General features: G+C 41.4%; 1 protein-coding gene across 2 annotated transcripts; it reads right to left on the bottom strand.

The window, feature by feature from the left end:
- Window positions 1-48: 48 nt before the first annotated feature.
- On the bottom strand, window positions 49-26,141 carry MSL3 (MSL complex subunit 3). 2 transcript variants are annotated; one of them, XM_054974727.1, is made up of 13 exons: window positions 26,014-26,141; window positions 22,357-22,439; window positions 21,394-21,489; window positions 16,008-16,105; window positions 10,637-10,725; window positions 9,836-9,958; window positions 7,844-8,004; window positions 6,319-6,477; window positions 5,820-6,082; window positions 4,361-4,470; window positions 2,494-2,593; window positions 1,437-1,521; window positions 49-859 (listed from the first exon to the last, which is right to left on the bottom strand). In XM_054974727.1, the coding sequence occupies exons 1-13, from the start codon at window positions 26,110-26,112 to the stop codon at window positions 760-762; spliced, it is 1,566 nt and encodes a 521-aa protein (XP_054830702.1). In that variant the 5' UTR covers window positions 26,113-26,141; the 3' UTR covers window positions 49-759. The 2 variants fall into 2 exon arrangements, with proteins under 2 accessions (XP_054830702.1, XP_054830703.1); XM_054974728.1 differs by lacking the exons at window positions 16,008-16,105; window positions 21,394-21,489; window positions 22,357-22,439; window positions 26,014-26,141 and adding an exon at window positions 11,232-11,435.

Below are 26,141 nucleotides of genomic sequence, written 5' to 3'. Positions count from 1 at the left end.
AAAATAAAACCAAATACCCTTTTCAAATTGAACAGCCCATATCTTACATTGAAATAGCAGTCACTGTTTATTTTAATTACTTTTGCCTAAATGTTGTCGCTTTGCCACTTTTCATCCTAAGAACACTAAGTACACTCTGTTCTTTAACAACTATTTATACAAATCAATTCAAATCACACGTTAATATAAATTAGTCCAAAACAAAGCTATTCAGACATTGACAACTCACCTACTGAGGGAAGAGATAAATACTTTTTAAACCCCAATTTCCCCTCTTTCCATAAAAAGCCTATCTCAAAAGTAGAGATCATGCTAACAAACTAGTTGCACATAACTTCCTGTAATGAAACATGAATTCCAATTTTGAAAAAGAAAAGTTGTACACTTCCCCTTCAGCATTCATCTTAAACACTGAGATGATGATGTGAGAGTTCAAACTAAAGCAAGTTTATATTAAAGCGAAATGTGGCATGAAAATTCTCATGAAGTCTCTTTTTATTCTTTTTTCTTGCTTCATTTGGATGCAGTTCTATGGTTAGCAGTCAATGCCAAGCTTCATTTATCTAGCAGTGAAGGTTATCTAGCACTAGAATGCAATGTCACCATAACTTCGAAATGAAAAGGACGCACTTGTATCAAAAGGATGACAATGGTGAAGGAATTTTTAAATATCAGAATGACGACATTTTTCTCCACGTTCTAAAGCAGTGGAGTAAGTTGTAGAGTATGTACAATGGGGATATAGCAATATTCAAAGCTTCAGTAAATGGCACGTGGATTCTTTGTGCTATAGTAGGCCTCACAGGCAGCAACATAAGCCGATTCTGGGAAGAAGTCATCGTGGTATTCTGCTAAAAACCTGGAAGAGCAGAATACGTATGATTTACTTTGGAATGTATAACATGTATTTACAAGTATACGAAGTATTAAAATATTTAACAATGCAAGTGGGAAAATGTAGCCTAAAAGAATGCATGCTATCAGATTTTAGAACTGTATTACCTCATTTCAATAATTTGTAAAACTACTGTAGGGTAAGATCTAAAGATACTTTAAAAGATGGTAGTAGAACGCAGTATGTTTATTTCAAATAAGGAATATCTTATGATTTGAATAGTGTGTGCTTCATATCACTTTGCTAGGCAATTTCTTTTTTCAAGATTAACACAGCAAATTTGATGATGACCACTAGAGGTCACTGGTACCAATGAATACCAAACCTTATTATGTACAATTTTCTTTTAGATCCTGTATCTACTACAAGTATCTTGAAAATGACAGTTTCTAACTCAAGACTAAAAATAAGATTTCCAACATTTTAAACAACCCCCCTTAAACTTTTTAGATAGATGAAGTAATTTTGCCTGTTTCTTCTCCCTAAACGACTGCTTTTTAAGATAAAAGATGCTGTGGGTAGTAAGATAATATCAAGTTACCTTAGGAACAATTCAAAGTGCTTTACTAACGCCTTTAAGTTTTTGTCAGGAAAGCTCATCTTCCCGAGAATCTCTGGAAGCTTTACTGTAAAAGCAAGGGGGGGGGATATGATTTTCAGACCACTTCACACAGTGTTCTATATAACCATAATATAACCTAGACACTTTTTCTTCCACAACAGCAATTCACAACATTGAACTAACTTCACGTCTTTATTAACACCTATCCGAATCATCATAGAGCCAGTTTGGTGTAGTGGTTAAGAGTGACAGGACCCTAATCTGGAGAACCAGGTTTGATTCCCCACTCTTCCACTTGAAGCCAGCTGGGTGACCTTGGGTGAGTCACAGCTTTCCAGAGCTCTCTCAGCCCCACCTACCTCACAGGGTAATTATTGTGGGGATAATAATAAAATACTTTGTAAACTGCTCTGAGTAGGTGTTAAGTTGTCCCGAAGGGCGGTATATAAATCAAATGTTGTTAATATTATCATTATTATTACGATATATGCTCTCTAAGTTACAGCCTATTTATGCTACAGCTAATTTCAATACTAGATTAAATAAGAAAAAATATATACTTGAAGCACCATTATCTATGTCAGAAGCGAGAGAGTGGCGCAGAAAAAGTCCAGATTTGGACAAATTCATGCCTTTCACTTATCATCTTACTTGAAAAACATTGTACAATAAACTCTCAGAAGCTGGGAGAACATATATTATAAAGCATGTAAATTATTCCACTACCCCATAAAACGTACCTGTATATAGCAAGGAAAAATGTTAATATCCAACTTGCTACTATGAGGTTAATTTTTAAAAGTTTTATGAATGTTTAGATTGAACTTCCTGGTAAGTTTTCTGAAGAGTGCAATTTATTAGGAAGTTTTATAGCTGTAATTTTATGCATCATTTATTGGGAGTAAGTACAGCCAGACAAGGTAGATTTAGTTCCAGGTATATATTAACCGGATTTGTTGAATTAATTAAGATTACATGCATACCCTTTTAGATGATCAGTGGGGAACAGATTCTAAAAATGAAAACTATATTTTACCAAACATTCGTAGCAAATGCTGAGATCCATAAATGTATGAAGGTGGTGGAGGTTGATCATCTAGGGGATAGTTCTCTGGCATGAGTTTCCAAGATAACACCTGAAGATAAAAAGTAGGGCATTCAAGAATATATGATCAACAATCCTATTCCCAGGCAATAACAGTTTAAGATCCCATGAGATATTGGTGAAGAACATTGTTGTAATTGGAAAATATTATAGTTTATTTTTTTTAACCTTTCAGCTTGCAATCAGCTCTGGCATAATTTCAAGAACACATGTGTTTTTGAAATTATGTTTACATGATGATTAATATAAATTACAAGTGGGGGACCTGTGATGAATCAATGGGGAGGGTCTTGTTTCACCATTCCCTTTCAACCTCTTGCTTTCCATTTTTCCCTTCGATGCGCAGTGTCTTAAGCCTTTCCCCTCTCCCACCCCCTTTTTGTTTCTTCCATTGGCACCCTCTGCCCTCCCCCCATTCACACATCCGTAACCACCTATTTCTACTCCCCTTCCAAATCTTCAGCTTTCCCTTCCTTGCTCTTCTCTCCTGCCTATTCTTTAATCACTTTTAGTTTGTCTCTGGTCCCCCCCTCACCCGCCTTGGCATGGCAACCAAGGTTTGGAATCCTTGGCAATGTTGTTCACCAGGCAACCTCCAAAATGGCCAAAGGACATTGCTTATATACTTTTAGTTTTTTAATCCTAATTTTTTTTATTGTTTAACCCAGGGCTTCCTCCAGGCTTCTGGAGAAACATCTTCAATGTATGGCCTTGTTGTGCAGATTTTCTGATCTACACATTGAGGCCACTGTTCAAAATTAGATATGATGATATGCAGCCCTTCCTGACAAAAATATAATCTAGCCTCCTGGTTTGACTGTAACACACTCTACATGGTATTGATTACGCCAACTGTTTGGAAACTTCCATTTTTCTAGAATAGAGTGTTGAGTTACCTAGAACAGGAGAGTGGTCTCATGTCACTGTTAAAGTAAGTACACTATATACCAATCTGTGTCTGGACACATCAAAAATGCTGGCTTTGACCTAGAGTCCTAACTAGCCTGAGCCATGAACAATTACCTACTTCCACATGTTAAAATCATCATCCAAGCACAGTTTCTTGAGTATTCCTCATTAGAAGATGAAGTTTGCAGCTCTCAGGGGCAGGGCCTTTTCAGGCTGGTACCCCGTGTGGGAAATTTTCCTCCTACATCTGTGTAACTAGCGTCAACATTAATGGTTTTTAGGCACCCAAACAACATTGCAGGTCTACTGGGCTTTCAAGTGCATTCTAGTGGTGCTGATAGCTATTTATATTCTGTGATAGGTTTTAATTTTGTTGGGTTCTTTTGTATTTTATTTCTGTTGATAGAGTTTAGCTTGTTTGTAAATTGCCGTGGAAATTAAGAGCTGAAAAATTGGCTTATAAGTATTTTAAATCAAGTATAGAATTGAAAATGTGTCTTAGAACATGGATGAAAATTACTTAATTTGTTTGCCAAACAAATCCTAGCCCAAAAATAATTCTGAGATTTTCTTCTGTGTATCTGTACATAAATCCCCTAAGCAGAAAAAAGTGGGTATGATTGACTTGGAGTGAAGATAAAGTGATTTTAGGTTCAGCTTCAGCTCCAATCCACATGAAAAAAAGAAACTTTTACGAACTGGTGTTTGGGCAAGGGTTCATTTTGGTTAGACTTCCTGCACTGCCTTAGCTTCATCACAAGACATCTGCATCTTTCAGGACTGAATTAAAATGGTTACAAGCAGGGACTCCCTAAAGATATCCATACAGAAATCCTATCTGCCCACTGGCAGAGGCCTAACGATCTTGGGTAAGACTAGAAAAGTTTACCTCATTCAGTTCATTGTTTCTTCTGCCTTCAAAACCAGCAAATACTGCACTGCCCTCCTTGCTAGGAGTCAATGTAATTGGTGAAGAGGACCCACTGTGAACAGGGGTTTCTTAAAAATACAAAAACACAGAATTATATTCATTGATACAATGGCATCAGATTTCTCTTATGAACTGAACGACCTCCAGCTATAATCTGCAAGTACTTGATATAACAGGAAGAACCATCGTCCCATCATGACCCTCTCAACTGGACTACAGAATCTTCCTGGCCACTTGATGAAAACTCCAGTTATTTTCAAGGAGATACCACCATCAACCTAACATGGCATAGACTAATTCTTTAATTACTTCCCAAAGGGAGGAACAGTCAGGTGCATATACTTGAGTCATACTTGGAATGCAATAATTAAGCAAGCCTGCTGTGGGAACAGTGAACTTTAGAAGTCTTAAGACTAGGCAATAAGGTTTCAACAAACTACTATATAAACCTAAATCAAGGTAGACCTAATTCAAGGCAAAAGTATTTCTCACTTCATACATGAATTAAATTCAGTGAGTGTCAGATATTTGACTCATTGAATGGTATGATTTAATCAGCATTTATTTATTTATTTATTTATTGCTAAGTATCTGTATGGAAGCCCATGTTAGTGTCTTCTGCCTCAAGGAAGACCCATTGTACAGGATCTCAATATTTAAGCTCTCTGCTAGCAGTCCATTTCAACAGGTTGTATGCGCTGGGATGAAATAGCCTGTTGAATATTTGGAGAAAGGAACATGTTGCTTACAGAGACAGAGTACACCTGCAGTACTGCTACAAAGCAAACAGTTATTTCAGCTTCTGCCAAGTTACTGTTGCAAAGGAATATCTAGCTACTTCTACAAAACAATCAGTCTGCTGCTAGACATAAAGGATGCATATCTGCCATCAAAAAAGCAGCCACGTGTCTCTATCTATTGCCTAGCAGCAGAAATTCCATGACATGAAATAACTGTGCTTAGAGCTGCCTTGTCTGACCTGTTTCATCTAGTTTGCTGCTTCAGCAAGCAAACAAGTCACTGTCTCATATGCTTTGCATTACTATATTTTATAGATAAGGGAGAAAAGATGTACTACTGTTGTTTTCCAACAGCAATTGTAGTTTCTCCATAATGTCTAGATGTGGCCTCAATCATTTCCAGCTTGAGGAAATTCTATTAGGCAAGGAATACAGGTAATGGCAACTGAAATTACATATAACAAGGCTTAAGATACTTGCTACAGGACAAAATTTTCAGTCCCACCAGCATCTACTCTTCTTCCACTATATACATAAATTCAACATGTCACTTGCCCTGCCCATATATTATAATAATAATAATCTATGCAGTATGATACATTAAAATATGTTTAAAAGGAAAAGTATTCCCCCACCACATAGGTTTACAGATCTTATCTTGGAACAGCTCCACTTACTTTTTTCAAGATGCAAAAATAATTTTGGCATTGAAGCAGGCGTCTCAATATTCCGGCGTTTTGGTTGCGGAGAAGCACTACTTTCTGAGAGTCTATCACAATTGGATGTATGACGGGTAGAACGCCTGAGAGACTGCAAGATTTCAGGTTCCGTTTTCCGCCGTTTAGGTGTTGTGGACTCTCCTGTTACAGGCTGGCTATCTGTGGACTGGGGAGTTGATGGATTCAGAAGAGGTGGACTTGGGGAAAGCTCTTCTTGATTTCTGAGGGGGACAAAAGAAAGGAGCAAGACTGGGTAGGAAGTTTGTGTAAGGGTGATCATGTTTATAGCAACTATGCAGACTTTCATATTTTCTATCAAAATGTCTTCCTTTCATCAGCTTTTGGTTACTTTAAATGCAAATACAAAACCTTCCTCAATAAAACAAATGCATTGCAATTTCACAATTTAAAAACTGTTCAAGAAAGAACGTACTAATATCCAGAACACCAAACATACCTGTTTGGATTTGCTACACTCTCTTTGATTGGAAGAAAAAATTTGGAAGAAGTCACCTTCTTAAATTGGGCTTGCTCATACGGATAGAGTAGTATCAATGGAAGAGTGAAGTCAAAAGTAATTCTTAGCCCATCCACCATTTCTTTACATAACTCAACACTAGAAAATAAGGTAGTGAAAATGGTTAATTAAATGTGTTAACATTTCACTATGTAGTTCTTTTTAAACAAGAACAAATTTCAACAGAGATACTTTATGCTCAACACAAATTTAATGGCAATTGTCTTTCTTGATAGCAAATGCAAATTTTGGCTGGTTAACACTTGAATTCCAACCAAGAGCAGAGGGGCAGGCTTTGTCTTATATCACACTGAAACGTAGAGTCCAGCATAGTGCTTCTGAAGCACAAGATCAGGAACAATATCCTCACCCTCCTAAACTCAGGAAAAGGACTAGAACTAATCCATGTTGTGCTGCACTTTTGAAGTACTCAGTGAACAAAAGCCCTGTTTGACACCTATCAGGAGACTCAAATATTCCTCTCAGGCCTGGAATTGGTTGAGGGAGGGAATATTGTCCCATAGCTGTGCTTTGAAGGAGTTCCAAGGACCTCAAAACTACAGCACAACAGCCACAATATCATCTGTCCTCCAATTCAGCTGTAGGCTCATGACAAGAACTGGAACTCTCAAGTTTGCCAATAGTACAAGAATACATTTGAAAGCCTGTAAATAAGTCTTGTAGCTTAAAGTTAAGCATATTGCTTCTGCAACTAAAACAAACCGAGGAGGACAAATCTCTCTACTCCCTACCCATTGCCCAAAATAGTTGATCCAGCAAAGGGAAGCAAAAGGTTAGCTTGGACAAGAGTTTTTATACAGGAGTGTATGCTGTTGGCAGAAAGAACAAGCAGATATTCTGAAATACTGCGGAAGGAAGGTGCTTTGGGACTAGGAAGCCAACCCAGAGGAATGGTTCTCAGATAAAAAGGGGGAAAGCTGCAGGACAGGGGTGTTGATAACACACAATTACAAAAAGTCAAACAGTGGCTTGGGGAAAACATTCACACAGATATTAAGTGTGGACGGGGAAATATATTGCTGGCAACAAGCAAATGGCTGGACAAAAGAGAATTTGGATGACTGGGGGTTAGCTAAAAAGCAACTCTAATAAGCAGGTTTCTAGCTTTGAGCAAGATTGTACCAATGTCACTGGAACCTCTGTGCACACTTCTCTACACAACTGCAGATTAGAACAGTTTAGAACAAATGGATTTTGCTGCTCAAGCTAAGTTACTCAATAACCTTATTAACTTCCATTCCAATTGTCATAGTTTATTCAAGGCCTATCTCATTAGACCTAACAGAATCCATCTGCACTTGCTGTCTGCTATGATGAGTTGGTTAACTTTTGAACCTCGAAGGTAACGGCTTCAAGTTACAACAATTGATATATACAGCACTGAAAACCTAGCCTCTCATTTCAAATATATACATTAGACACATATAACCAAAGAAGTTCTTACTTCTTTTCTGGGGGGACATAGTGTATATTCAAGTTGGTGTGTGAAGACATTTGATGGTGTCGAGATCTTTCATTGGCTGAAAAAGCAGCATTAATGGCAAAATGCTTCACATATGACTCCAGGATGGTTATTATGTTTGTCTGACACGGCAGTTTCACCAGCTGAAGAAGAGTGTTAATTAATTACCAAACCAAAACAATTAATTACACTACCACATCCTTACAGGACCATTCTATTTAAGGAGTTTTATCATTATTTTCTATTATATACCAGGTGGCTTAATTTATTTTAGGACTACAGTACAGGGTCTCATTTACCAAAACTTCTTTTCTTATAGAAATTGCCCCTTCCCTCCAGGCTGCTACTATTCCTGATAAGGAAGCAAATACAATAATAATATAGTTATTTATTTGAGTCCCAATTAGGGCTAATAGTAGTTCAGTTCTATCAGTCTTAATTCAACAACGTACATACAACCCACAACTGATTTTTAACTTTAAAAAATACATCAGGATACTTAATCCTACCTCCCACATATCTCACCTAGGTCTAAGTAATGGTATAACTGAAGGGCTGCATGTTTCACAAACTTAACTCAGTGAAGCCATGCCTGTCCCCATCTTCCCTCTCCTCTTGAAGCAACACATATGTTGTAATGTATATGTGACTGGTACAAAGATCTGCGTGGATTGTATCTCCTCCTTTCCCATTTGGGGGATAAGAACTGTGGCTTGGCTTCAATATCTTGTTTCTGCTGACACTCCTCTTCAGTGATCAATGCTAGACACTTCTGCTCTTGCCAGACCAATGTCTCTCAAGCAGTCAAAAAGTGCCCAGTGCCAGAAGAATGTACTTGGCAGAGGACATGTCAGCAATGGACAACGTGGAGCACAGGTGGAAACAGGATACAGGATCCAAGCCAATGACACACCTATTACAAAGAGCAAAACAAGTAAATGGAGGCCAATGTTCCACTTAGCTTTTACTCACTATACCCCATATACTAAAAGATGTACATACGCCTTCAGTTCTACCTATTTCAATTGGGTTACTTACAAGTGTGCTCCAAACTGTTATCCCAACCCAATTAACAGTGCAATCCAAAAAAAGTTGAGTTCGACAGTTCTTTCAGTAAATATAAATTATTCAACAATCAACAAATTATATCCTATACATGTCACAATTAGAGGCACTCAAGCAATTAGATCAACAAGACCCTAGTACATATTAGTACATTTCTTCTGCCCATAAACTAAAACTGGGAAGACTTAGAGAAAATTATTAGAAAGAATGCTTCAACATAAGGTTCTGGTGTTGACCTACAAAGCCCTATGCGGACTGGGCCCAGCATACCTTCGGGACCGCCTCTCTCGGTATGTTCCCTGGAGGTTACTTAGATCAGCTAATAAGCAGTTGCTGATGGTCCCTGGCCCCAGGGAGGTCTGTCTGGCCTCTACCAGAGCCAAGGCCTTTTCGGTCCTGGCTCCGACCTGGTGGAACTCTCTGTCTGAGGAAACTAGGGCCCGGCGGGATTTGTTATCTTTCCGCCGGGCCTGCAAGACAGAGATGTTCCGCCAGGCATTTGGTGGGGGTTAGGCTGTCCTCTCACCAGCCTTACTACTGAAGACCATCCACCACCCATGCAGGAGCTCGTAAGTGTGGCGCAGGGCATGATGTAAGAGCCAAGCCCTGCGCCTAAAATGCTGTATTTTAATATTTATATCCGCCAATTGAGAAATTTTATTGTATATGGAACAGTGTTTTAATGTTTATTTATAATGTTTTTATTGTTTTTAAACTGCATGTTACAAATCATATGCTGTTACACTGCCCTGAGCCCATCTGACGGGGAGGGCGGTCTAGAAATGCAACAAATAAATAAATAATTTTAAATGAAATATTTTTACTTCAGTAGCAGATATTAGCTATTAGAAACCTCTCCTGCTATAATTTCCACAAAGTTTATAGAAGTATCTTCATCAGATATTTTACCCGTTTTCTTCTATTAATATAGTAACAATCTTCTTCAAGCTTCTTTTTTAAGATTTCAGGAATTTCAATATTTATTGCTTTTTCTTCCATGTCCCTTTTAGCATGAGTCTCTTGTTCTTCTTTCTTTAAGAAAAACAAAAATGTTAAGAGGGCTATTAACACCTTTCATATGCTTTAGTTGTGGTACATGAGAAAGAAGAACATTAAAATTTCTAATGTAAAGTGTAGATGTGAAGTACCACTCTGCTCACAGCGTTTAACTACATCCCAATACCTCCTTAGGTTTACAGTATTTTCAAAAATGCATACAACATGCCACCTCCTAGCACATTTGTTTTATTAGCACTGTCCTATAATAATTAGTTCTTATTTTCTAACAAACTTTTAGGATCAGACTGATAAACTACAAAATCATATAATCTCTATTGAGACAGAACTGCTCTAAAAAACAACGCTCCACGTAGTATCTACAAAAGACTTCATGAACATTGTTCAAGGCCTCACAGGCAACTAAAGATATATAAAAAAATCTTTTCAGAGTAACTGCTTATGCTACTAAAATAATGGGTAGGGTTTTCTTTTATTTTGGACACACAGTTTGCCACTCCAGCAGCGTTAATGAGTATGATAGAAGCTTTAAAGAGAAGCTTAGCCTTGTGATCCTCTAATTATGGTGACTCTCTGCTATCATTTTGTTTTGCCACCCTATGTGCCTAGCAAGTTTTGGTAGCTGCCTATAAAGTGTCACTTTGCATTTTTTTTAATTTACAAGTAGTATCAAGCTAAGTCATACAAACATACCATTTCTATCTTCTCATCAACATCACTTTCTTCACTTTTTATTTCTTCATCTGTGCCTTCATCGCTGTCATCAGAAGAACTGCTTATAGCTGCATAATAAAAAAGTGACCTCTGACACACTTATCCTACTTACTTCATCTGAAAAGGAGATGTAATCCCTCAAACTAGAATTATTCATAGATTAGTCAAAAGGATTTTTAAAATGTGAAAGACAGGATTGATTTTAATTACCAAACCCTAGTACAGGTTTCTTTTTGAGATAAATACAGAAGCATCAAAACTTAATGAACAAAAAGACAAAGCAGTATTAGAAAATGTTGCCTTCAATATTTTATTTTATTAGAGTAGCAAACCAGAAGCAAAATGACCTCAAAATATGTATGCCCTTACCACTTAATTTACCAATTAAAAGTTGCCCTCACTATTAAAACTTTACCCAGTCATCTGAATGTTTAGTTCAATTTAATATTTAAATAGTACACTTTAATTCACCCCCTATGTATTGCTCTATAACCTGACTTAAACAGGCCGATGAATGTGGACAAAAGAAAACTTCAAATTAAAGGTTAAAGTATAAAAGGAACTTTGGACTTACTATGAAGGTTCTTTCTATTTGAGGTAGAGGCAGACATTCTATGCTTGGGTAACTTCTTCTCCCATGATACCTGGAGGCAGGATATTAGATCATTCCATTCCTGCCTCTGTGGAGAGGGAGGACCCCTCCTTTCTTCAGTTCAGAGACTTCCGATCTTTCCATTCAAAAACCACAAAGGGTGTTGCTTGTTGTCCTCAAACAGAAATTAATCTGAAGATTAACACAGGTAAATGGCAAGGCCAAGAAAAGGCCAACATCTTTTCAGTATAAAAAGAGTGTAAACTCTTTCCTGTAAACGCAGGAAAACATGGTTAAGACATATGACAAGAGGGCTCATTCCCATAGATAAGGATGGGTCCAGAACATCCTTCTCTACCTCAAATAGAAAGAACCTTCATAGTAAGTCCAAAGTCCCTTTCTCATTTGAGGAAAGGAGGACATTCTGATGCTTGGGATGTTACAAAGCTTCCCCCAAGATGGATGGGCAGTCCTCCGTCTCTATTTCTCTTATACCACCTGCTGAAGGACCACCACACCTGAAAGCTACATTGGCCAATACATAAGAATTCATTTTGTAATGACATACAAAGGTAGATGTATCTGCTCAAGTAGCTGCTCTACAGATCTCTAGAACTGAAACACTGAAGTGAAAGGCAACTGTGGTGGTTGTGCTCCTGGTTGAGTGGGCTGTAATTCCTTCTGGAGGTTTAAGCCCTTGAGATATAAGCCAAGATGATACACTCTTTCAGCCACCTGCTGAGACAAGCTTTGGACACCTCCCTACTCTTGGCTATTGGATGGCATGCCACAAACAGAGCATCATGGAGTGAAGCCATACATTGAATGTAGATATGCAAGGCCCTTGTATATCTAAGGTATGCCAGTTCTTCTCCTTGGGACGTGGCAGATTGGAGCAGAAAGATGGAAAGTAAACCTCCTGAGACCTGTGGAACATTGAGTTCACTTTTGGGATGAACAAAAGGTCCAGTCGGAGAACTAATAAATCCTTTTGGAAGATGCAGAAGTCGTTAGCTATAGACAGAGCTCCTAACTCTGTTACACATCTGGCAGAGGTGATGGCTGTAAGGAACAGCACTTAAGCATGAAAAGCCTATGAGATATCTCCCACAGTGGCCCAAACGGAGGTTTTGTAAGAGCTTGGAAAACCACATGAAGTCTCCATGAGGGAAAATGGTGAATAACTAGTGGGTTGGAAAGCACTGTTCCTCTGCAGAAACACTTGACAGCTTTGTGGTGTGAAAAAGGACCACCTTCACCCAGAGGTGGAACAGAGGCCAGGGCCCCTACCTGTCTTCTGAGAATGTTAGCTCTAAGTCTCTGCTCAAGTCCAACTTATAAAACTCAAAGGATAGTGGGATATCCCCCTCCATTGGAGTCTCGCATTTTCTTCAGCACCATTTGATGAATGCCTTCCAGGTGCAGCGGTACATCCTTTCTGTTGATGAATGCTTGCATGACACCAGTCTTCACAACCTGTTCAGAGAACCCTAGGACTAAAAAGCCTTGCTGCTTATCTGCAAGCTCTCAAGAGCAGTCCAGGTAACACATCGATTCCTGTGACAGAGTGTCTGGCAGGGCTGAATGAGCCCAGGGAGCACTGGACTGACAGTGCAATCAGGTCCAAAAACCAGGGTCTCTTCAGCCAACGTGGAGCTGGGAAGATGACTTCTACCCCCTCTCGCTTGAGTCTGTGTAGTGTTCTGGAGGACGTATCAGAGGAGAGGCTTAAAGCAGTCTAGGTGGCCTCCAAAATAGGAGAGCATCTGTCTTTTCCACTTATGGACAGTCAAAACAGGAGAAACGCTTTGTTTTCACATTGAGGAGAGAGGCAAAGAGGTCTCTACACAGGGCTGACCAAACCAATGAGTCAGTTGTTCAAACAGAATCCAGGACAGAGACCACTCCCCTTGATCCAGTCAACTCCAACTGAGGCAATTGGCCCGCATATTGGAGGCACCCGCTTAGAGGGAAGCAAGATGCTTTTCTGACCATTTCATGATCGAGACCGCTTACTACTGAAGTGTCTGGGATCACATGCCCCCCTAGCAATAGATATGAGCCTTGGCTGTGGACACAAAACATGGAGGTGCTGAGATGTTTTCAGGAAGTATTATAGTGCCAGGAAGATTACCCTGAGTTCCAGGAAATTGATGATTATGGCCTGTTCTGAAAATGGGTCTGGCTCAAGGAGCAGCAGGCTCCAAAGCCTAAGAGGCTCACATCCATAAGGACCAGTAAATCTATCTTTGGATGGATTCCTCTGTTGTTCATCAGATGCGAAGAGATGGTTCACCAATTAAAAGAACTTCGCAGCTGTGGATCAGCTCTTAGCCTTAAGTGGTGTTTGAGGGCAACTGACTGCTGGTGAGGGAGCAAAAACCACTGAAGGTCCTTGGAGTGCACTTAAGCCCATGAGACTGTGGCAATGGCTGCAATCACAGATCCCAGAAGTTGGGCCAGGAACATTAAAATCACTAACCTCAAAGCAATGTCCAGATCTGCTGCACTCTTTAGTTTTGCTACTTTTCCCAGTGAAGAATATCATGTGATTTTTTTTCCCGAAACGGGAAAAAAAACCAGAATTACCAGAATCTCAAAGTGGCAAGCCGCTTTGGGAATCTGGTATTTAGCTCGCTTCGGTATGTTCCGTAAAGATTCAGAGCATACTGAAGTGAGGGGGAGCAAACCCCCCACCCTCCATGCCTGGCCAGCAGGGAGAGGGGAGGCTGATCAGCTGGGTGGGGGGAGGGCGGCACTGCAGCAGTCCTCGCAAGGCTGGGATGCCCCAGAGCTGGCTCCTCTGCTGCCACGCCGCCACCTGTGGGGCCTGCAGCGGCCAGCTAGGTGGTGGGAAAGGCTGGAGCCACCTCTTCCGGCCCTTCCTGCCACTCGTTCGCTGCTGGCTGGAGGAAGGAGGGGGGAGTTTAAAAGGTAAAACGCTGCCCACGCCATTTGCAAACAGCGCGGGGAGCGTTTTACCCTTTAAACCACCTCTCCAGCTGGCTGGGGGGAGAGTTTAAAGGGTAAAATGCTCCCAGCGCCATTTGCAAACGGCATGGGGAGTGTTTTTCCCTTTAAACTTCCTCCCTACAGTAGGTGCGGAAGGCCATTTAAACTTCAGCTGGCCCATGGGCCAGCTGAAGTTTAAAGGGCCCCGAAGCTTCCCAAAGCTACCTGAATTGCTTTGGAAAGCTTTGATTTGGAAAACCCGTATCTTTACAGATTTGGGCCGATTCGGGCATTTTCCCGGTACTGGAAACGCAAAGTTCACACCCCTAATCACCTGTGAAAGATTCAATTTATCAAGGTTGATAAGGAAGCCGTGTGACGACAGATACTGGATAGTGGACTGTACGTCCTGAAATGCCTTCTCTGCTGAAAGAGACCTGATAAGTAGGTCGTCCACCTATTCTCTTTCTTGGAAGAAAAGGGCATGGCCTTTTTATCCTTGGTCTCTTTGAGGATATCATCTAAGATATTACTAAAAAGCTGACTCCCTAGGAAAAGCCACATGGCTACATTAGCCTTGGACGTGGCATTCATTGTTCAGTTTTTTAGCCACAGATTCCTTTTTACAATACAGTAAAGACCATAGCCTTTGAGAAGAACTTCATAGAGTTGAAGCCTGCATCAATAACAAAAGCTGCATCTATCTCTAGTCTGAAAAAGTAGCAGGAAAGCTTTCTTGACATATCGGGTGTTTCCCGCAGAAGTTTGCAGAGCTAAGAGCAGAGAGGCTGCAGAGGCTGTAACTGGAGTATCGACAACAGGAATTTTAAGGAGGCAAGACACCATGGGAAGGATGGAGAATAGTTTCTTGGCATACCCAATATGGAACTGCAGGCCAGAGGATTCAGCTCATTCCTCCTTGACCCCTTTGGTAAAGGGGAAAGTAGATCTCAAAGTTCTGGACATACTGAACACCTCTGTGGATGTATCTTCTTTATCATCATCCTCATCTGGTTCTGGGTCCCCTTTGGTGGTGGAGAGTAGCAGAATTTTTATAGCCCAGTAGAGTACGGGTGGCAACTCATTGTGAGAGAAAACAGCTTATGAAACTGAGCAGCCTGTTGAGGTAGGTCTCCATCTGGTCTTCCCCTTCCTCTCTTTCTGAGTTGGATTCAGAGTGCTCAGAATCAGGGTTATAGACCCCCCCTCCCGCAGCTGGGAAAATCTCAGAGAAGTCCAAAAGAGTCCTGCAATCGCAAGGAGTCAGGAAAAGAACTGAAGAAAGGAGGAGATCCTCCTTGTCTTCAGAGGCGGGAGATGACCTAATATCCTGCCTCCAGGGATCATGGGAGAAGGAATACCCAAGCATCAGTATGTCCTCTTCTCCTCAAATGAGAAGTTTTAACTAATGAAAAGATAATTGAGCACTTAAAACACGGCATCAGAGTGGACAAAATCGTCTTTTCAGGAAATTACACATTTAATTTTAAAATTAAAAATTTTAATTTTAAAATTAAAAAGTTTACCTTAAAACAATTATAATGATGACAGACATTTACAGTAGTACTCTTGGTCCCATTCACCCTTGCCTATTGTTTCTACCTTCCCACTGACTTTAGGTTCTGTAGTAACAACTAAATAGTTTGAAAAACATACTAACTGATTTTATCTTACTGGTATGCATGAAACTTCCCCCGCCGTAAAAATAGCACACAGGACTCATCTACTTTCAGTATCAATTATTTTTATTAATAACAAAAAACAATGCTTCTCTATATGTCATCAGCAGAACAAAACAGAACTTACAGTTTTCACTAGTCTCATCATTCTCTTCAGCAGGAAGGCTTTTCAACACAGAGTCAACACCAGGCAATCTGCAACGCCCTTTCTTTCCTTTTCTTCTCCTAAAGGAGATTTTAGACAGGACATTCAGCACAACATAATTTTGCTACATTTGTTTAAAAGCAGTAAAGTATAAAAATACAAGAAAGAAAACACTGATATTACTAGATGCCTTCCCTTTCCTGAACAGAAAGATAACCGATCTCCGAGGTGTATTCTCAGAGTCAGCACTATCACAAATTTTAAGTGAATCATATGTTTCTGGAACACTTATAGTGGGACTAGCTTGATGCCCGTGCTTCGGTATGGTATTTAACTACTTTAATTCCAGTTAGAATACTTATGGGCATGTAACATTTTTCAGTTTGGGGGATTTTTTTTTAGTTGGTTTTTTGGTATAACGGCATAGTACCTGAGCGTCACAAAGGTGTTTGTGTAAAGCGAAGTCTGTTGATGCTGAAAACTGATGAACTGATTTCCAAATGTAACATTTATTGAAGAGATAAAAGATTGTAGTGCAATAAATAAAGTGAAAAATACGTATAACCTTTTTTTTTCTACTGAAGGACCTCTTTGTAGACCTCATGGGTGGTTTTCCCCTCAGGTGCTAGGATCACCAGGTTGCTGGGTGAGCTCACTCTGAAGCAAGCCAAGTAGAACGTCCCATGTGAGAAGCAGTCCTCCCTCAAGTCAATTTTTGCCACCTTCAGTGTCTGCCCCTGGGACTTGTTGATCGTCATAGCAAAGAAGACCTTGAGGGGGAACTGCTGTCTCTTAAACTCGAAGAGGTTATCTGATGGTATGAATGATATGCGTGGTATGAACACCGACGCCCCCCAAGCACTGCTGGTGAACAATGTGGCCTCAATGATGTTCCTGTGGAGGGCTTTCAATTAAAGTCTGATGCCATTGCAGAGTTTAGGTGGGCTGAGGTTCTGGAGCAGCATCACTGGAACCCCCACTTTGAGGAGAAGCTTGTGGGCTGGGAAGCCAGGAGGGCTGAGCATTTTGAGGAAGTGCACAGGGTAGTGGACAGCATCATCCATTGCACCACTGAGTCCACAGATCTGTACTCCATTTCTACCCCTTCGAGGGAGTTGTTTTTCATTAATGATGACAGCCTTGTCGTTCTTGGTGGTTAGAATGGCACGCTTGCACAGCCCGTCCATAGACTTCTCCGTGATAGTGATATCAGGGTATATGTGGCTGTTAGGTCTACTAGGATCATCACTGCTGTGCCCAGGCCTGCAGGGATGGTCACCTTTCCCTTGCCTCGGGACTTGCTGGTACTTGGCCACTGCTGCTCAGTGCGCTACAGGAGTACAATGTGCATATGTGGCATCTCTAAGTTGCTTCCTCCTTTTAGCATCGGTATATCTTCCACAATGTCTGCCAGGAGGCTTCTTGGGGGCAGTAAGAGATGATGGCTGCAAGAGGTGTGAGATGTAGTTGGACTGAGGGGTGGTGTGGTGGGCACCTCGGTACATTTATGTGAGAGGTTTGCATTGAAATGGCTCCTAGAAAGGTCGTGCACCATCTCCCCATGAACATTTAAAAACTCAGTTGCCATACTGACTTTTATATAAAATCCCTTTTCAGGAATCTTGTACTATCTTTCTTCAACTGTCTGTAGTTTCCTTTACCTGATTTTTACCTCAGAACACAGAGTTTCACAGCTGACCCATCAGAGAGGGGGAGGGTGCAAGCAGGCAGGAGCCTGCGACCCACACAGGAAAGCCAGATCCCACAGGAAGATTCGCAACCCTAGAGGGGAAGGCTGGGAGGTGTATTTTTTCCTCAGGGCACATTCAATGATTCCCAATAGCAACTGTATACTCTTTAGAAAGTTGGTGAGATGGCCAATCAAGTCACATATGCAAATGACCTCAGGGAAGAGTGGCAGTTGGTGGTGGCAGGGGAGCACCCTGCCAGCCACACAGAGAAGCTATATCCTTATGGGAAAACACATTTTACCTTTTTTACCCCCTTAAGGGGGCAAATTTCTTAAAATCCCTTCTTAGTGAACCTCTGCATCAAAAAAGGAACGTTTTCCCCAAATTTCACGTTTCTAGGTCCCGGTGTTTGGGCTGGGTGTTGATGAGTCAGTCAGGACACTTGTCTTTATATATATAGACTAGCTTGATGTCTGTGCTTCGCTGTGGTATTTAACTACTTTAAATCCAGTTATAATACTTATGGGTAACATTTTTTGGTTTGTGGAGGGTTTTTTTTTAGTTGGTTTTGTAGTATAATAGTATAGTACCTGAGCTTCACAGACGTGTTTGAATAAAGCGAAGTGTGTTGATGCCTAAAACTGATGAAGTGAACTTCGAAATGTAACATTGGTTGAAGAAATTTTTAAAAGGAAAAGGTTGTAGTGCAAGAAATAAAGGGAAAAATACGTACAACTGAGTTTTTTCTACTGAAGGACGTCTTTGTAGACCACATTGTGCTAGGATCACCAGTTGCTGGGCGAGTTCACAAGCAGGCCACAGAGAACTGCCCATGTGAGAAGCAATCCTCCTTCAAGTCAATTCCTGCCACCTTCAGTGTCTGGCCCTGGGACTTCTTGATCGTCATAGCAAAGCAGACCTTGAGAGGGAACTGCAGTCGAATTCAAAGGGGTTCTCTGATGGGTATGAGTGGTATGAACACCGACTCCCTCTGATCACTACCAGTGAACAATATTGCCTTGACAACGTTCCTGTGGAGGGCTTTCACTCACATAGTTCCACTGCAGAGTTTGGGTGGGTTGAGGTTTCAGAGCAGCATCACTGGAGCCCCCACTTTGAGGAGACTCTTGTGGGCTGGGCCACCAGGAGGGTTGAGTGTGTTGAGGAACTCCACATGGGTAGTGAACCGTGTCATCCATTTGCACCAGAGTTCACAGATCTGTACTCCATTTCTGCCCCTTTGAGGGAGTTGTGTTTCATTAATGATGGCAGCCTTGTCATTATCGAGGGTCAGAATGGCACGCTTGCATAGCCAGTCCATGGACTTCTCCCTAATAGTGGCTGTATCAGGGTATATCGTGGCTGTTAGGTCTGCTAGGGTCATCAGTACTGTGCCCAGGCCTGCAGGGATGGTCACCTTTCCCTTGGTCTCGGGATACTCTGTCACCTATTTTTAATAGGAGTTCAGAGAATTCCCCAGCGGTCAAGCGGACCCTCTCAAGTGGAACCTCATCTTCTTTCTTAGTGAGAGTTTCCTGATGAGGGGCCAGAGATATGATGCCTTGACACACACAGTAACTTCGTCAGCTTGAGTTCCCCTTAGGACTACTGGTAGAGTCTGCTGGAAGTCTCCAGCCAGCATCACAGTGACCCCCCATCGCTCTCTCATTTCTCCTGACATCTTTTAGGGTTATGCTCAGTGCCTCAAAACACTCTTGTGTGCCATGGTGCTCTCATCTCAAACAACGAGCTTACAGTTCCACAACACTTGGGGCATGTTTCTTTGTTTTAAGATGCTGAACAGGGGGGGTTTATACATGGATGAGGTTAAGAGGCAGCTTGAAGCTAGCAGAGGATCATAGGTCATGCCTGAGTGGGCCTTGACCTTCCATGGAAGTGAGCGCCGCTACTTGTCTTCCAGGATTGCTATGCTCATAGAGAGACTCTGCCACTCTGTGCACCTCGGGGTGATCTTGCTGTTACTTGGCCACTGCCGCTTGGTGCACCACAGGAGTACGATGTGCATATTTCTTTGCTGCATCTCTAAGTTGCTTCCTCCTTTTAGCATCAGTGTATCTTGCACGACATCTGCCAGAAGGCTTATTGGCAGCAGTAAGAGGTGACGGCTGTGAGAGGTGTGACTTGGGAGTTGGACTGAGGGAGGGGTGGTGTGGTGGGCACTTCGGCAGGTTCATGTGAGAGATTCGCACTGAAATGGCCCCTAGAAAGGTCGTGCACCATCTCCCCATGAACATTTAAAAACTCAGTTTCCTTAATGACTTTTATATAAAATCTCTATTTAGGAGTCTTGTACTGTTTTTCTTCAACTGTCTGTAGTGTCCTTGACCTTAGTTTTACCTCAGAACACAGAGTTCCACAGCTGACCCATCAGAGACAGGGGGGTGCCAGCAGGCAGGCCTCACAGTAGGGTTGCCAGGTCCAGGTTGGATAGAGTGGGATTTGGGGAGGGGCCTCAGACTGGTATAATACCATAGAGTCCACTGTCCAAAGCAGACATTTTCTCCAGGGGAACTGATCTCTGTCACCTGGAGATCAGTTGCAATTCTTGGAGATCTCCAGCCACCTAGAGGCTGGCAACCCTACACCACAGGGAGATTGGCAACCCTAGTGAACTTTTAGGGGACGACTGGGATGTGCATTTTACCTCAGGTCACATTCACTGACTCCCTTAGCAACTGTTTAGAATGTTGGCCCCATATGCAAATGACCTTGAAAGCTAGCCCAATCAGGGCAGAGTAGCTGAGTTGGCAGGGGAGGAGAAGCCTGCCAGCCACACAGGGAAGCTGTATCCCTATGGGAAAACACATTTTACGCCTTTTTACCCCCTTAGGGTGCGAATTTCTTAAAATCCCTTCTTAGTGAGCCTCATGTGAGAGGTTCACATTAAAATGACCCCTAGAAAGGTCCAGGAGTTTGGGTTGGGTGTTGATGAGTCAGTCAGGACACTTGTCTTTATATATATAGATTAGCCTTCTTTCAAGATAGGAGTTCCCCTATTCGAAAATTTCAGAATGTTGAGAGCCTCCCTCCATCAACAATCAGAATAAAAGCAACAGGTAATATCGCTACCTTGCCTCAGAGCAGCAACTGCTGGTGATCAGCAATGGTGTAACACTCTAGCAGCTGCAGCTTTTAAAGCTGGAGAAAACAAGATCTCCCCAAACTAGGTAAAAATCACTTTTGTGATGCTAAAAAGATCCTGCTACCGTAAAAAGAAATTGCTTTAGTTGAAAAACATTGGGCTGAGAAGGAACGGAAACAGAGGTTCCTTCTTCCAAGGACAACATGTTAAATCAGTCTCCAAAGCAACTTCTTTTCATTGTAAACTTTTCTGACTGACGGGAGTTCCTACTTGACTTAGAATTCTAAGCATCTGAAGGCTCCCAACCATGTGGCTCATCCTAAGAACAGTGAGTGAACTGAGCCATGTTAAAATACAAGGAACTTTGAATACCAAGAATATCAAAATAGCCATCTGAGAGTATAAAATAGCAGTTTTTTCAAAAAGCAACAAGAATTGCAACTGTGCATACACATACTTCATGAAATATATGCACAGTTGTGGTTCTTGAGACATTATTCTTGAGATATTATTATTAATCCTGAATTTTATTGGCTTTAAATGATGTTTCAGATGTTTACTAAGAGATCCTTACATGCGAGCCACAGCTTTCCTTGCCAATTTACGTTGTAATCTGCGGTTTTCATCAGTATCACGAAGAACATGATCTTCGGCTGCCCATCTGTCCCAGCTAGGAATTGAAAAAATATGGAAACAAGCAAATGTAAAAAATAAAGAAGGATTAGGACACTCTGTAGGAAATAAGTAGGATCTAATATGTATTTACATTTTAGTCAAGTATTGCCTACTCTGACAAGCAGCAGCAGCTCTTTGGTTCTCCAGTAGAAGTTTTTCTTATTGCCTATGACCTCATTTTTTTAACGAGAGATGCTGGGGACTGGACCTTCTGCATGCAAAGCACATACTCTACCATATGGCCCCTCTCCCATGACACTGTTTGCAGCAGCAAAAAGAGCCACAGGAAACAAGGGCAAGGCTGATGCAGTGGTGACCATTTTACAATTTGTGTAGCTGTAACAGGAGGTGGACATAGCATCAACCCAAGGAACTCCTTCCTATTCACCATCCCAACAATATACCTGGAATTCTAACATCTGATCACCCCCTTAATAATCAGGAATGCTGGCACAGAGCAACAGGGAGGAAGTTATCTGCAATCTAGTTTAAACAGATTTTAAAAATATCTGATATTAAAAATAATTAACAAGTAACAAAAGTAACAAGATGTCACAGATATTTTTATGAATCAAGCACAACTGCGAGATTACCAGATGAACAAAACATTACATGAAGCAGTGAGCTCACTTGCATCCTGTTACACTGGAGATGGTCCACACAATGTAGTCCTAGACATCTAGGGAGTATGCCCTAGGGCTTACCCATAAGGTAAGCAAACTCCAGACTAGCCCAATGTAAATAAATGAGCATTATAGATATTCAACCTCCTAATGATTTTATTGAGCAAAGCTCTTCACCAAGTTCTCATGACTTGGAAAAACTTTCAGTGGTATACAAACTATGCTACACATGTTCTCACCTTCTGTTCCAACCATTAAAATGGATCAGATATTCTGGAATCTTTCTTCCTTTCTCATCCTTCCCAATAACAATGTCAACAATCTGAAATCATAAACAATTACTGTGAAGTCATGTAAACAATACTTTCAGCAGAGTAATATTCAAATAACTTATATTTTCTCAAAATACTGACTTCAACCAAAGGTACTACCACATTATTCAGGAATATAGTTCTTAAAGTTTTCATTTCTTAGTCAAAGCTACTAATTTCATTTCCAAGTAGTATTTTTAGTATGAGGCTGGAAGACAATAACATACTTGGAAGCCATTTTGTTTCATTAAAGAGTTACAAGAAACTTTTGTTTCAAGAACTGAGGCTGCATTTTTAAAGAATTCTCATGTCGTCCCCAATAGAAATACTGTAACTGAATTGAGGTTTGGATTCACTTCATCTAGAGACCGATAACAAAGTCCTACCAATACAGAAGTATTGGTACCAATACTTAATGGTCAGGAATCAACAGGGATTATCAAGTAGGTAATTTTTTATATATTTGTTGTCAAGATGTGTTACTAATTGCTACTTGTCCTGCGCTTTTGGAGACAGGATGAGTTAGAAACCTAAAGTAACCAATCCTATATTCCAAAACTGAGAATTACAAGCCCTACCAAGGTTTTTTTCCCTATGAACTACATAAAAAATATTACTGCCAAAATGTTAAGATGTGCTGCACTGACAGAAAAGTATACTACAAAGGTACTCCAGTTTTAAATAAGTTTCCATTTTTTATTTGTTCCAATTATTTATTATTATTTATGTCATTTATAGTCCGCCTTTCTCACTGAGACTCAAGGCAAAATACACAGTATGAGATTAGTACAATCAGTATCAAGTACATTTTCATACAGTATCAAGGCCTTTTCCATAAACAATGCCATAGGTTAAATAGATACAAGTTTGAAAAGACATAGCATTAGCAAGAACCCAATACCAAGTAGAAGAAATACTAAAACAGAACATAATCAGTTCTAGGACTGACATTACACAACATAAAGCACATGTAGTACATAGGAGTACATATTTAAAGCAACAGATAATACGTAAAGCAACATAGTGGTGAAGTCTACAGTCCCTAACTCATTAGCAAAGCATCTGAGACCCCATCCCTACAATATAGCCCTCCTATTTGAGTAAAAATCCTTTTTAAATAAGTCGGTTTTGCATTGTTGCGGAAAGCCAGGAGAGTGGGGGCTCTCCTGACCTCCTCAGGCAGGTCATTCCACAGGGTAGGGGCGACCACAGAGAAAGCCCATGTACGGGCTGCTGTTGATTTCACTCATGTGCAGCCTGGTACCTGCAGGAGACCCTATTCAGATGAGCAAAACTGCCATGGAGGAACACAGGGAGGGAGGCAGTCCCGTAGGTATGCCGGACCAAGGCCGTGAAGAGCTTTGTATGTAACAACCAATACCTTGAACTGAGCACGGTAACTGATGGGTAGCCAATGAAGTGACTGTAGGATGGGAGTGATGTTTATGCTCCTGCTTGCTCCTGATTAACAGTTGAGCTGCAGCATTTTGCACTAATTAAGTATGCTTAGGAATACGATTAGGTTCATAACATTCAAATCAAAAACATACTAGTATCTACAAGATGTCTCTCATTTGACAAAGCTGATGCATCATTTATGCCATCTAGTCACCATAAATGGGCAGGACACCAACATTGCTTGATCCATACAGATGGCAGAAACCACTATAGGACCAACACAGTCACTCTAAATGACAGGACCAACTGTCATATGGAAAATATTGCTGTTTTATTTAAAAAGTAGACTTCCCCCCCCACACACACACCAAAGCCACAATCTTGGAAGATCAGAATACTTAAATCCATAAATACTGCGTATTATTGGTTTTTAATCTAATATTGCAGAAATTTTTACCATTTATTTAATCACCTTACTATACTACTTGGAAAATTTTAAAGTGGTCTAAAAGTTGTGAAGCAGGGTGGGGGGAGAAGCAGAGGTCAGGATCTGGTAAGCGTACTGGCTATTTTCAGTATTCAGCGCATCAGGCCCAAATCCTCAGCTATTTCACTTTCACGTGCTTGCAACAGTTTCAACTTAAGACCAAATACCTGCAATAGTACCTGCCCAAACACATGTATTTATCCTACCAATGCATTTTGCAATATGGTTGCCTTGCCATATTTTTATGAAGTCTATTTAAGACATATGCATGAGCCTTAAACAAACATCACAATGATATTAGTTTGTCAGGAATATGTATTTTTAAATAAGAATTAAACCTTCATTTAAATAGTTTTTGCAAATTGCTTGTATTTAAATTAACAAATTGTTTTATTGCAATGTAACTCCAGTCCACCTCAAACATTACAAAATACACTGATCATACACTTCTATTTGCTGTGTGCACACACAAGGGTATGGTGTGGCCAAACATGGTTTTTCAAAATATGTATGCTTTACAAACTGCATGTATGAATAAGAAGAGCAGGGGAGCTGAAAAGGTCTTCCTTATATAGAAAGATGGTTTCAGGCAGGTAGCTGTGTTGGTCTGTAATAGAAGTGCAAGACTGGAGTCCAGTTGCACCAAGGGAGCTTTCACTCTTGGAAGCTCATATCCCAGAAATCCCAATTGGTCTCTAAGGTACAACTGGCTTGCAATCTTGCTCATAGAGTTATTGAGACATTGTCTGAAATGCCAAGCAAAGGGAGGTTAGTGTTGCCAACTGACCAGAAAAACTGGCCCTTCAGCCTCCTCTTATGATTTTAAAAACAGCTTGATTTTTAGGAGCCACAAAGCTCTTCACCACGTTACAGCTACAGACTGTTCAAAGTGGTAACTCAGAATATTACTTAGCAAGCCAATCGCCTGCATTTTCTTGTCAAACGGTGAAAGATATTCTTCCACAGCAGGTCCGCAGAAATTAGCAGCAGGATTTGCCACATTACTTGACAATACAGGAGTTTACATACAAGGGCGGACTGACCAATAAAGCCACTAGTACGAGTCCCACTGGGTCGATGGCCTGGGGGCCTGACCGCCAAAATGGAGCAGGTCTGCCCGGCCTCACCCTGCCCAGGCACTCGTTCCTTCTCTCCTGGGGGCGAGGGCATTTCTACGGCCGTCACCCCCCATCCCCATCTGCCCCTTCTTACATACCACCTGGCAAATAGATCCCCTGGAATAAGAACTGAGCTCCGGAAACTGCTGCAGAACAAACCACTGCTAAAGAGGCAGGAGAGAAGCGGGAGTGAGCAATGGCAGCCCTCTGGGCGCCAGAAACGCCAACGCAACCGGGAAAGCAACGGCGTGCGCGGAATCCCATCGCCCCCGCCCAGTCCTATCACAGCTACAGCGGAACTCCTGGACAATAGCAGGCGGTCGGCCATTACAACACTCGGAGATCCTTCCGCGGCCTTCGCTTTTTGAAGGGGCGGCGTAAAAGACTCGCTTCCTCTGCCCCATCCCGGAGAACGGCGAGGGTCGCAGAGCTACCAAGGCCGCCCAGCCCGGCCCTCTCTCCCACCTCCACGGGCAGAAACTGCCACCGGAAGAGCCTCCCGAGGAACGCCGTTTTTCCGTTAGGATTAGTCGGTTGGCAGGCAGACGGCAGGATGCGCGCGCCCGGCGGAGGAATCCCCACCTTGGCATCATAAAGCACTTTGGCCTTGGTCGGGTCCGGCTCGAAGCAGAGAACACGCTCCCCTTTGTGGAATTTAAATTTCATTCCCCGCGAGGTCATTTGCTCATCATGGCGAAAGGGAGACTTGG

This window comes from Eublepharis macularius, chromosome 3 (genome assembly GCF_028583425.1).
Source record: "Eublepharis macularius isolate TG4126 chromosome 3, MPM_Emac_v1.0, whole genome shotgun sequence".
In the NCBI taxonomy this organism is placed as follows: Eukaryota; Metazoa; Chordata; class Lepidosauria; order Squamata; family Eublepharidae; genus Eublepharis; species Eublepharis macularius.
Note: the sequence above shows the minus strand (reverse complement) of the source record. Positions and strands in the feature narration are given on the sequence as shown.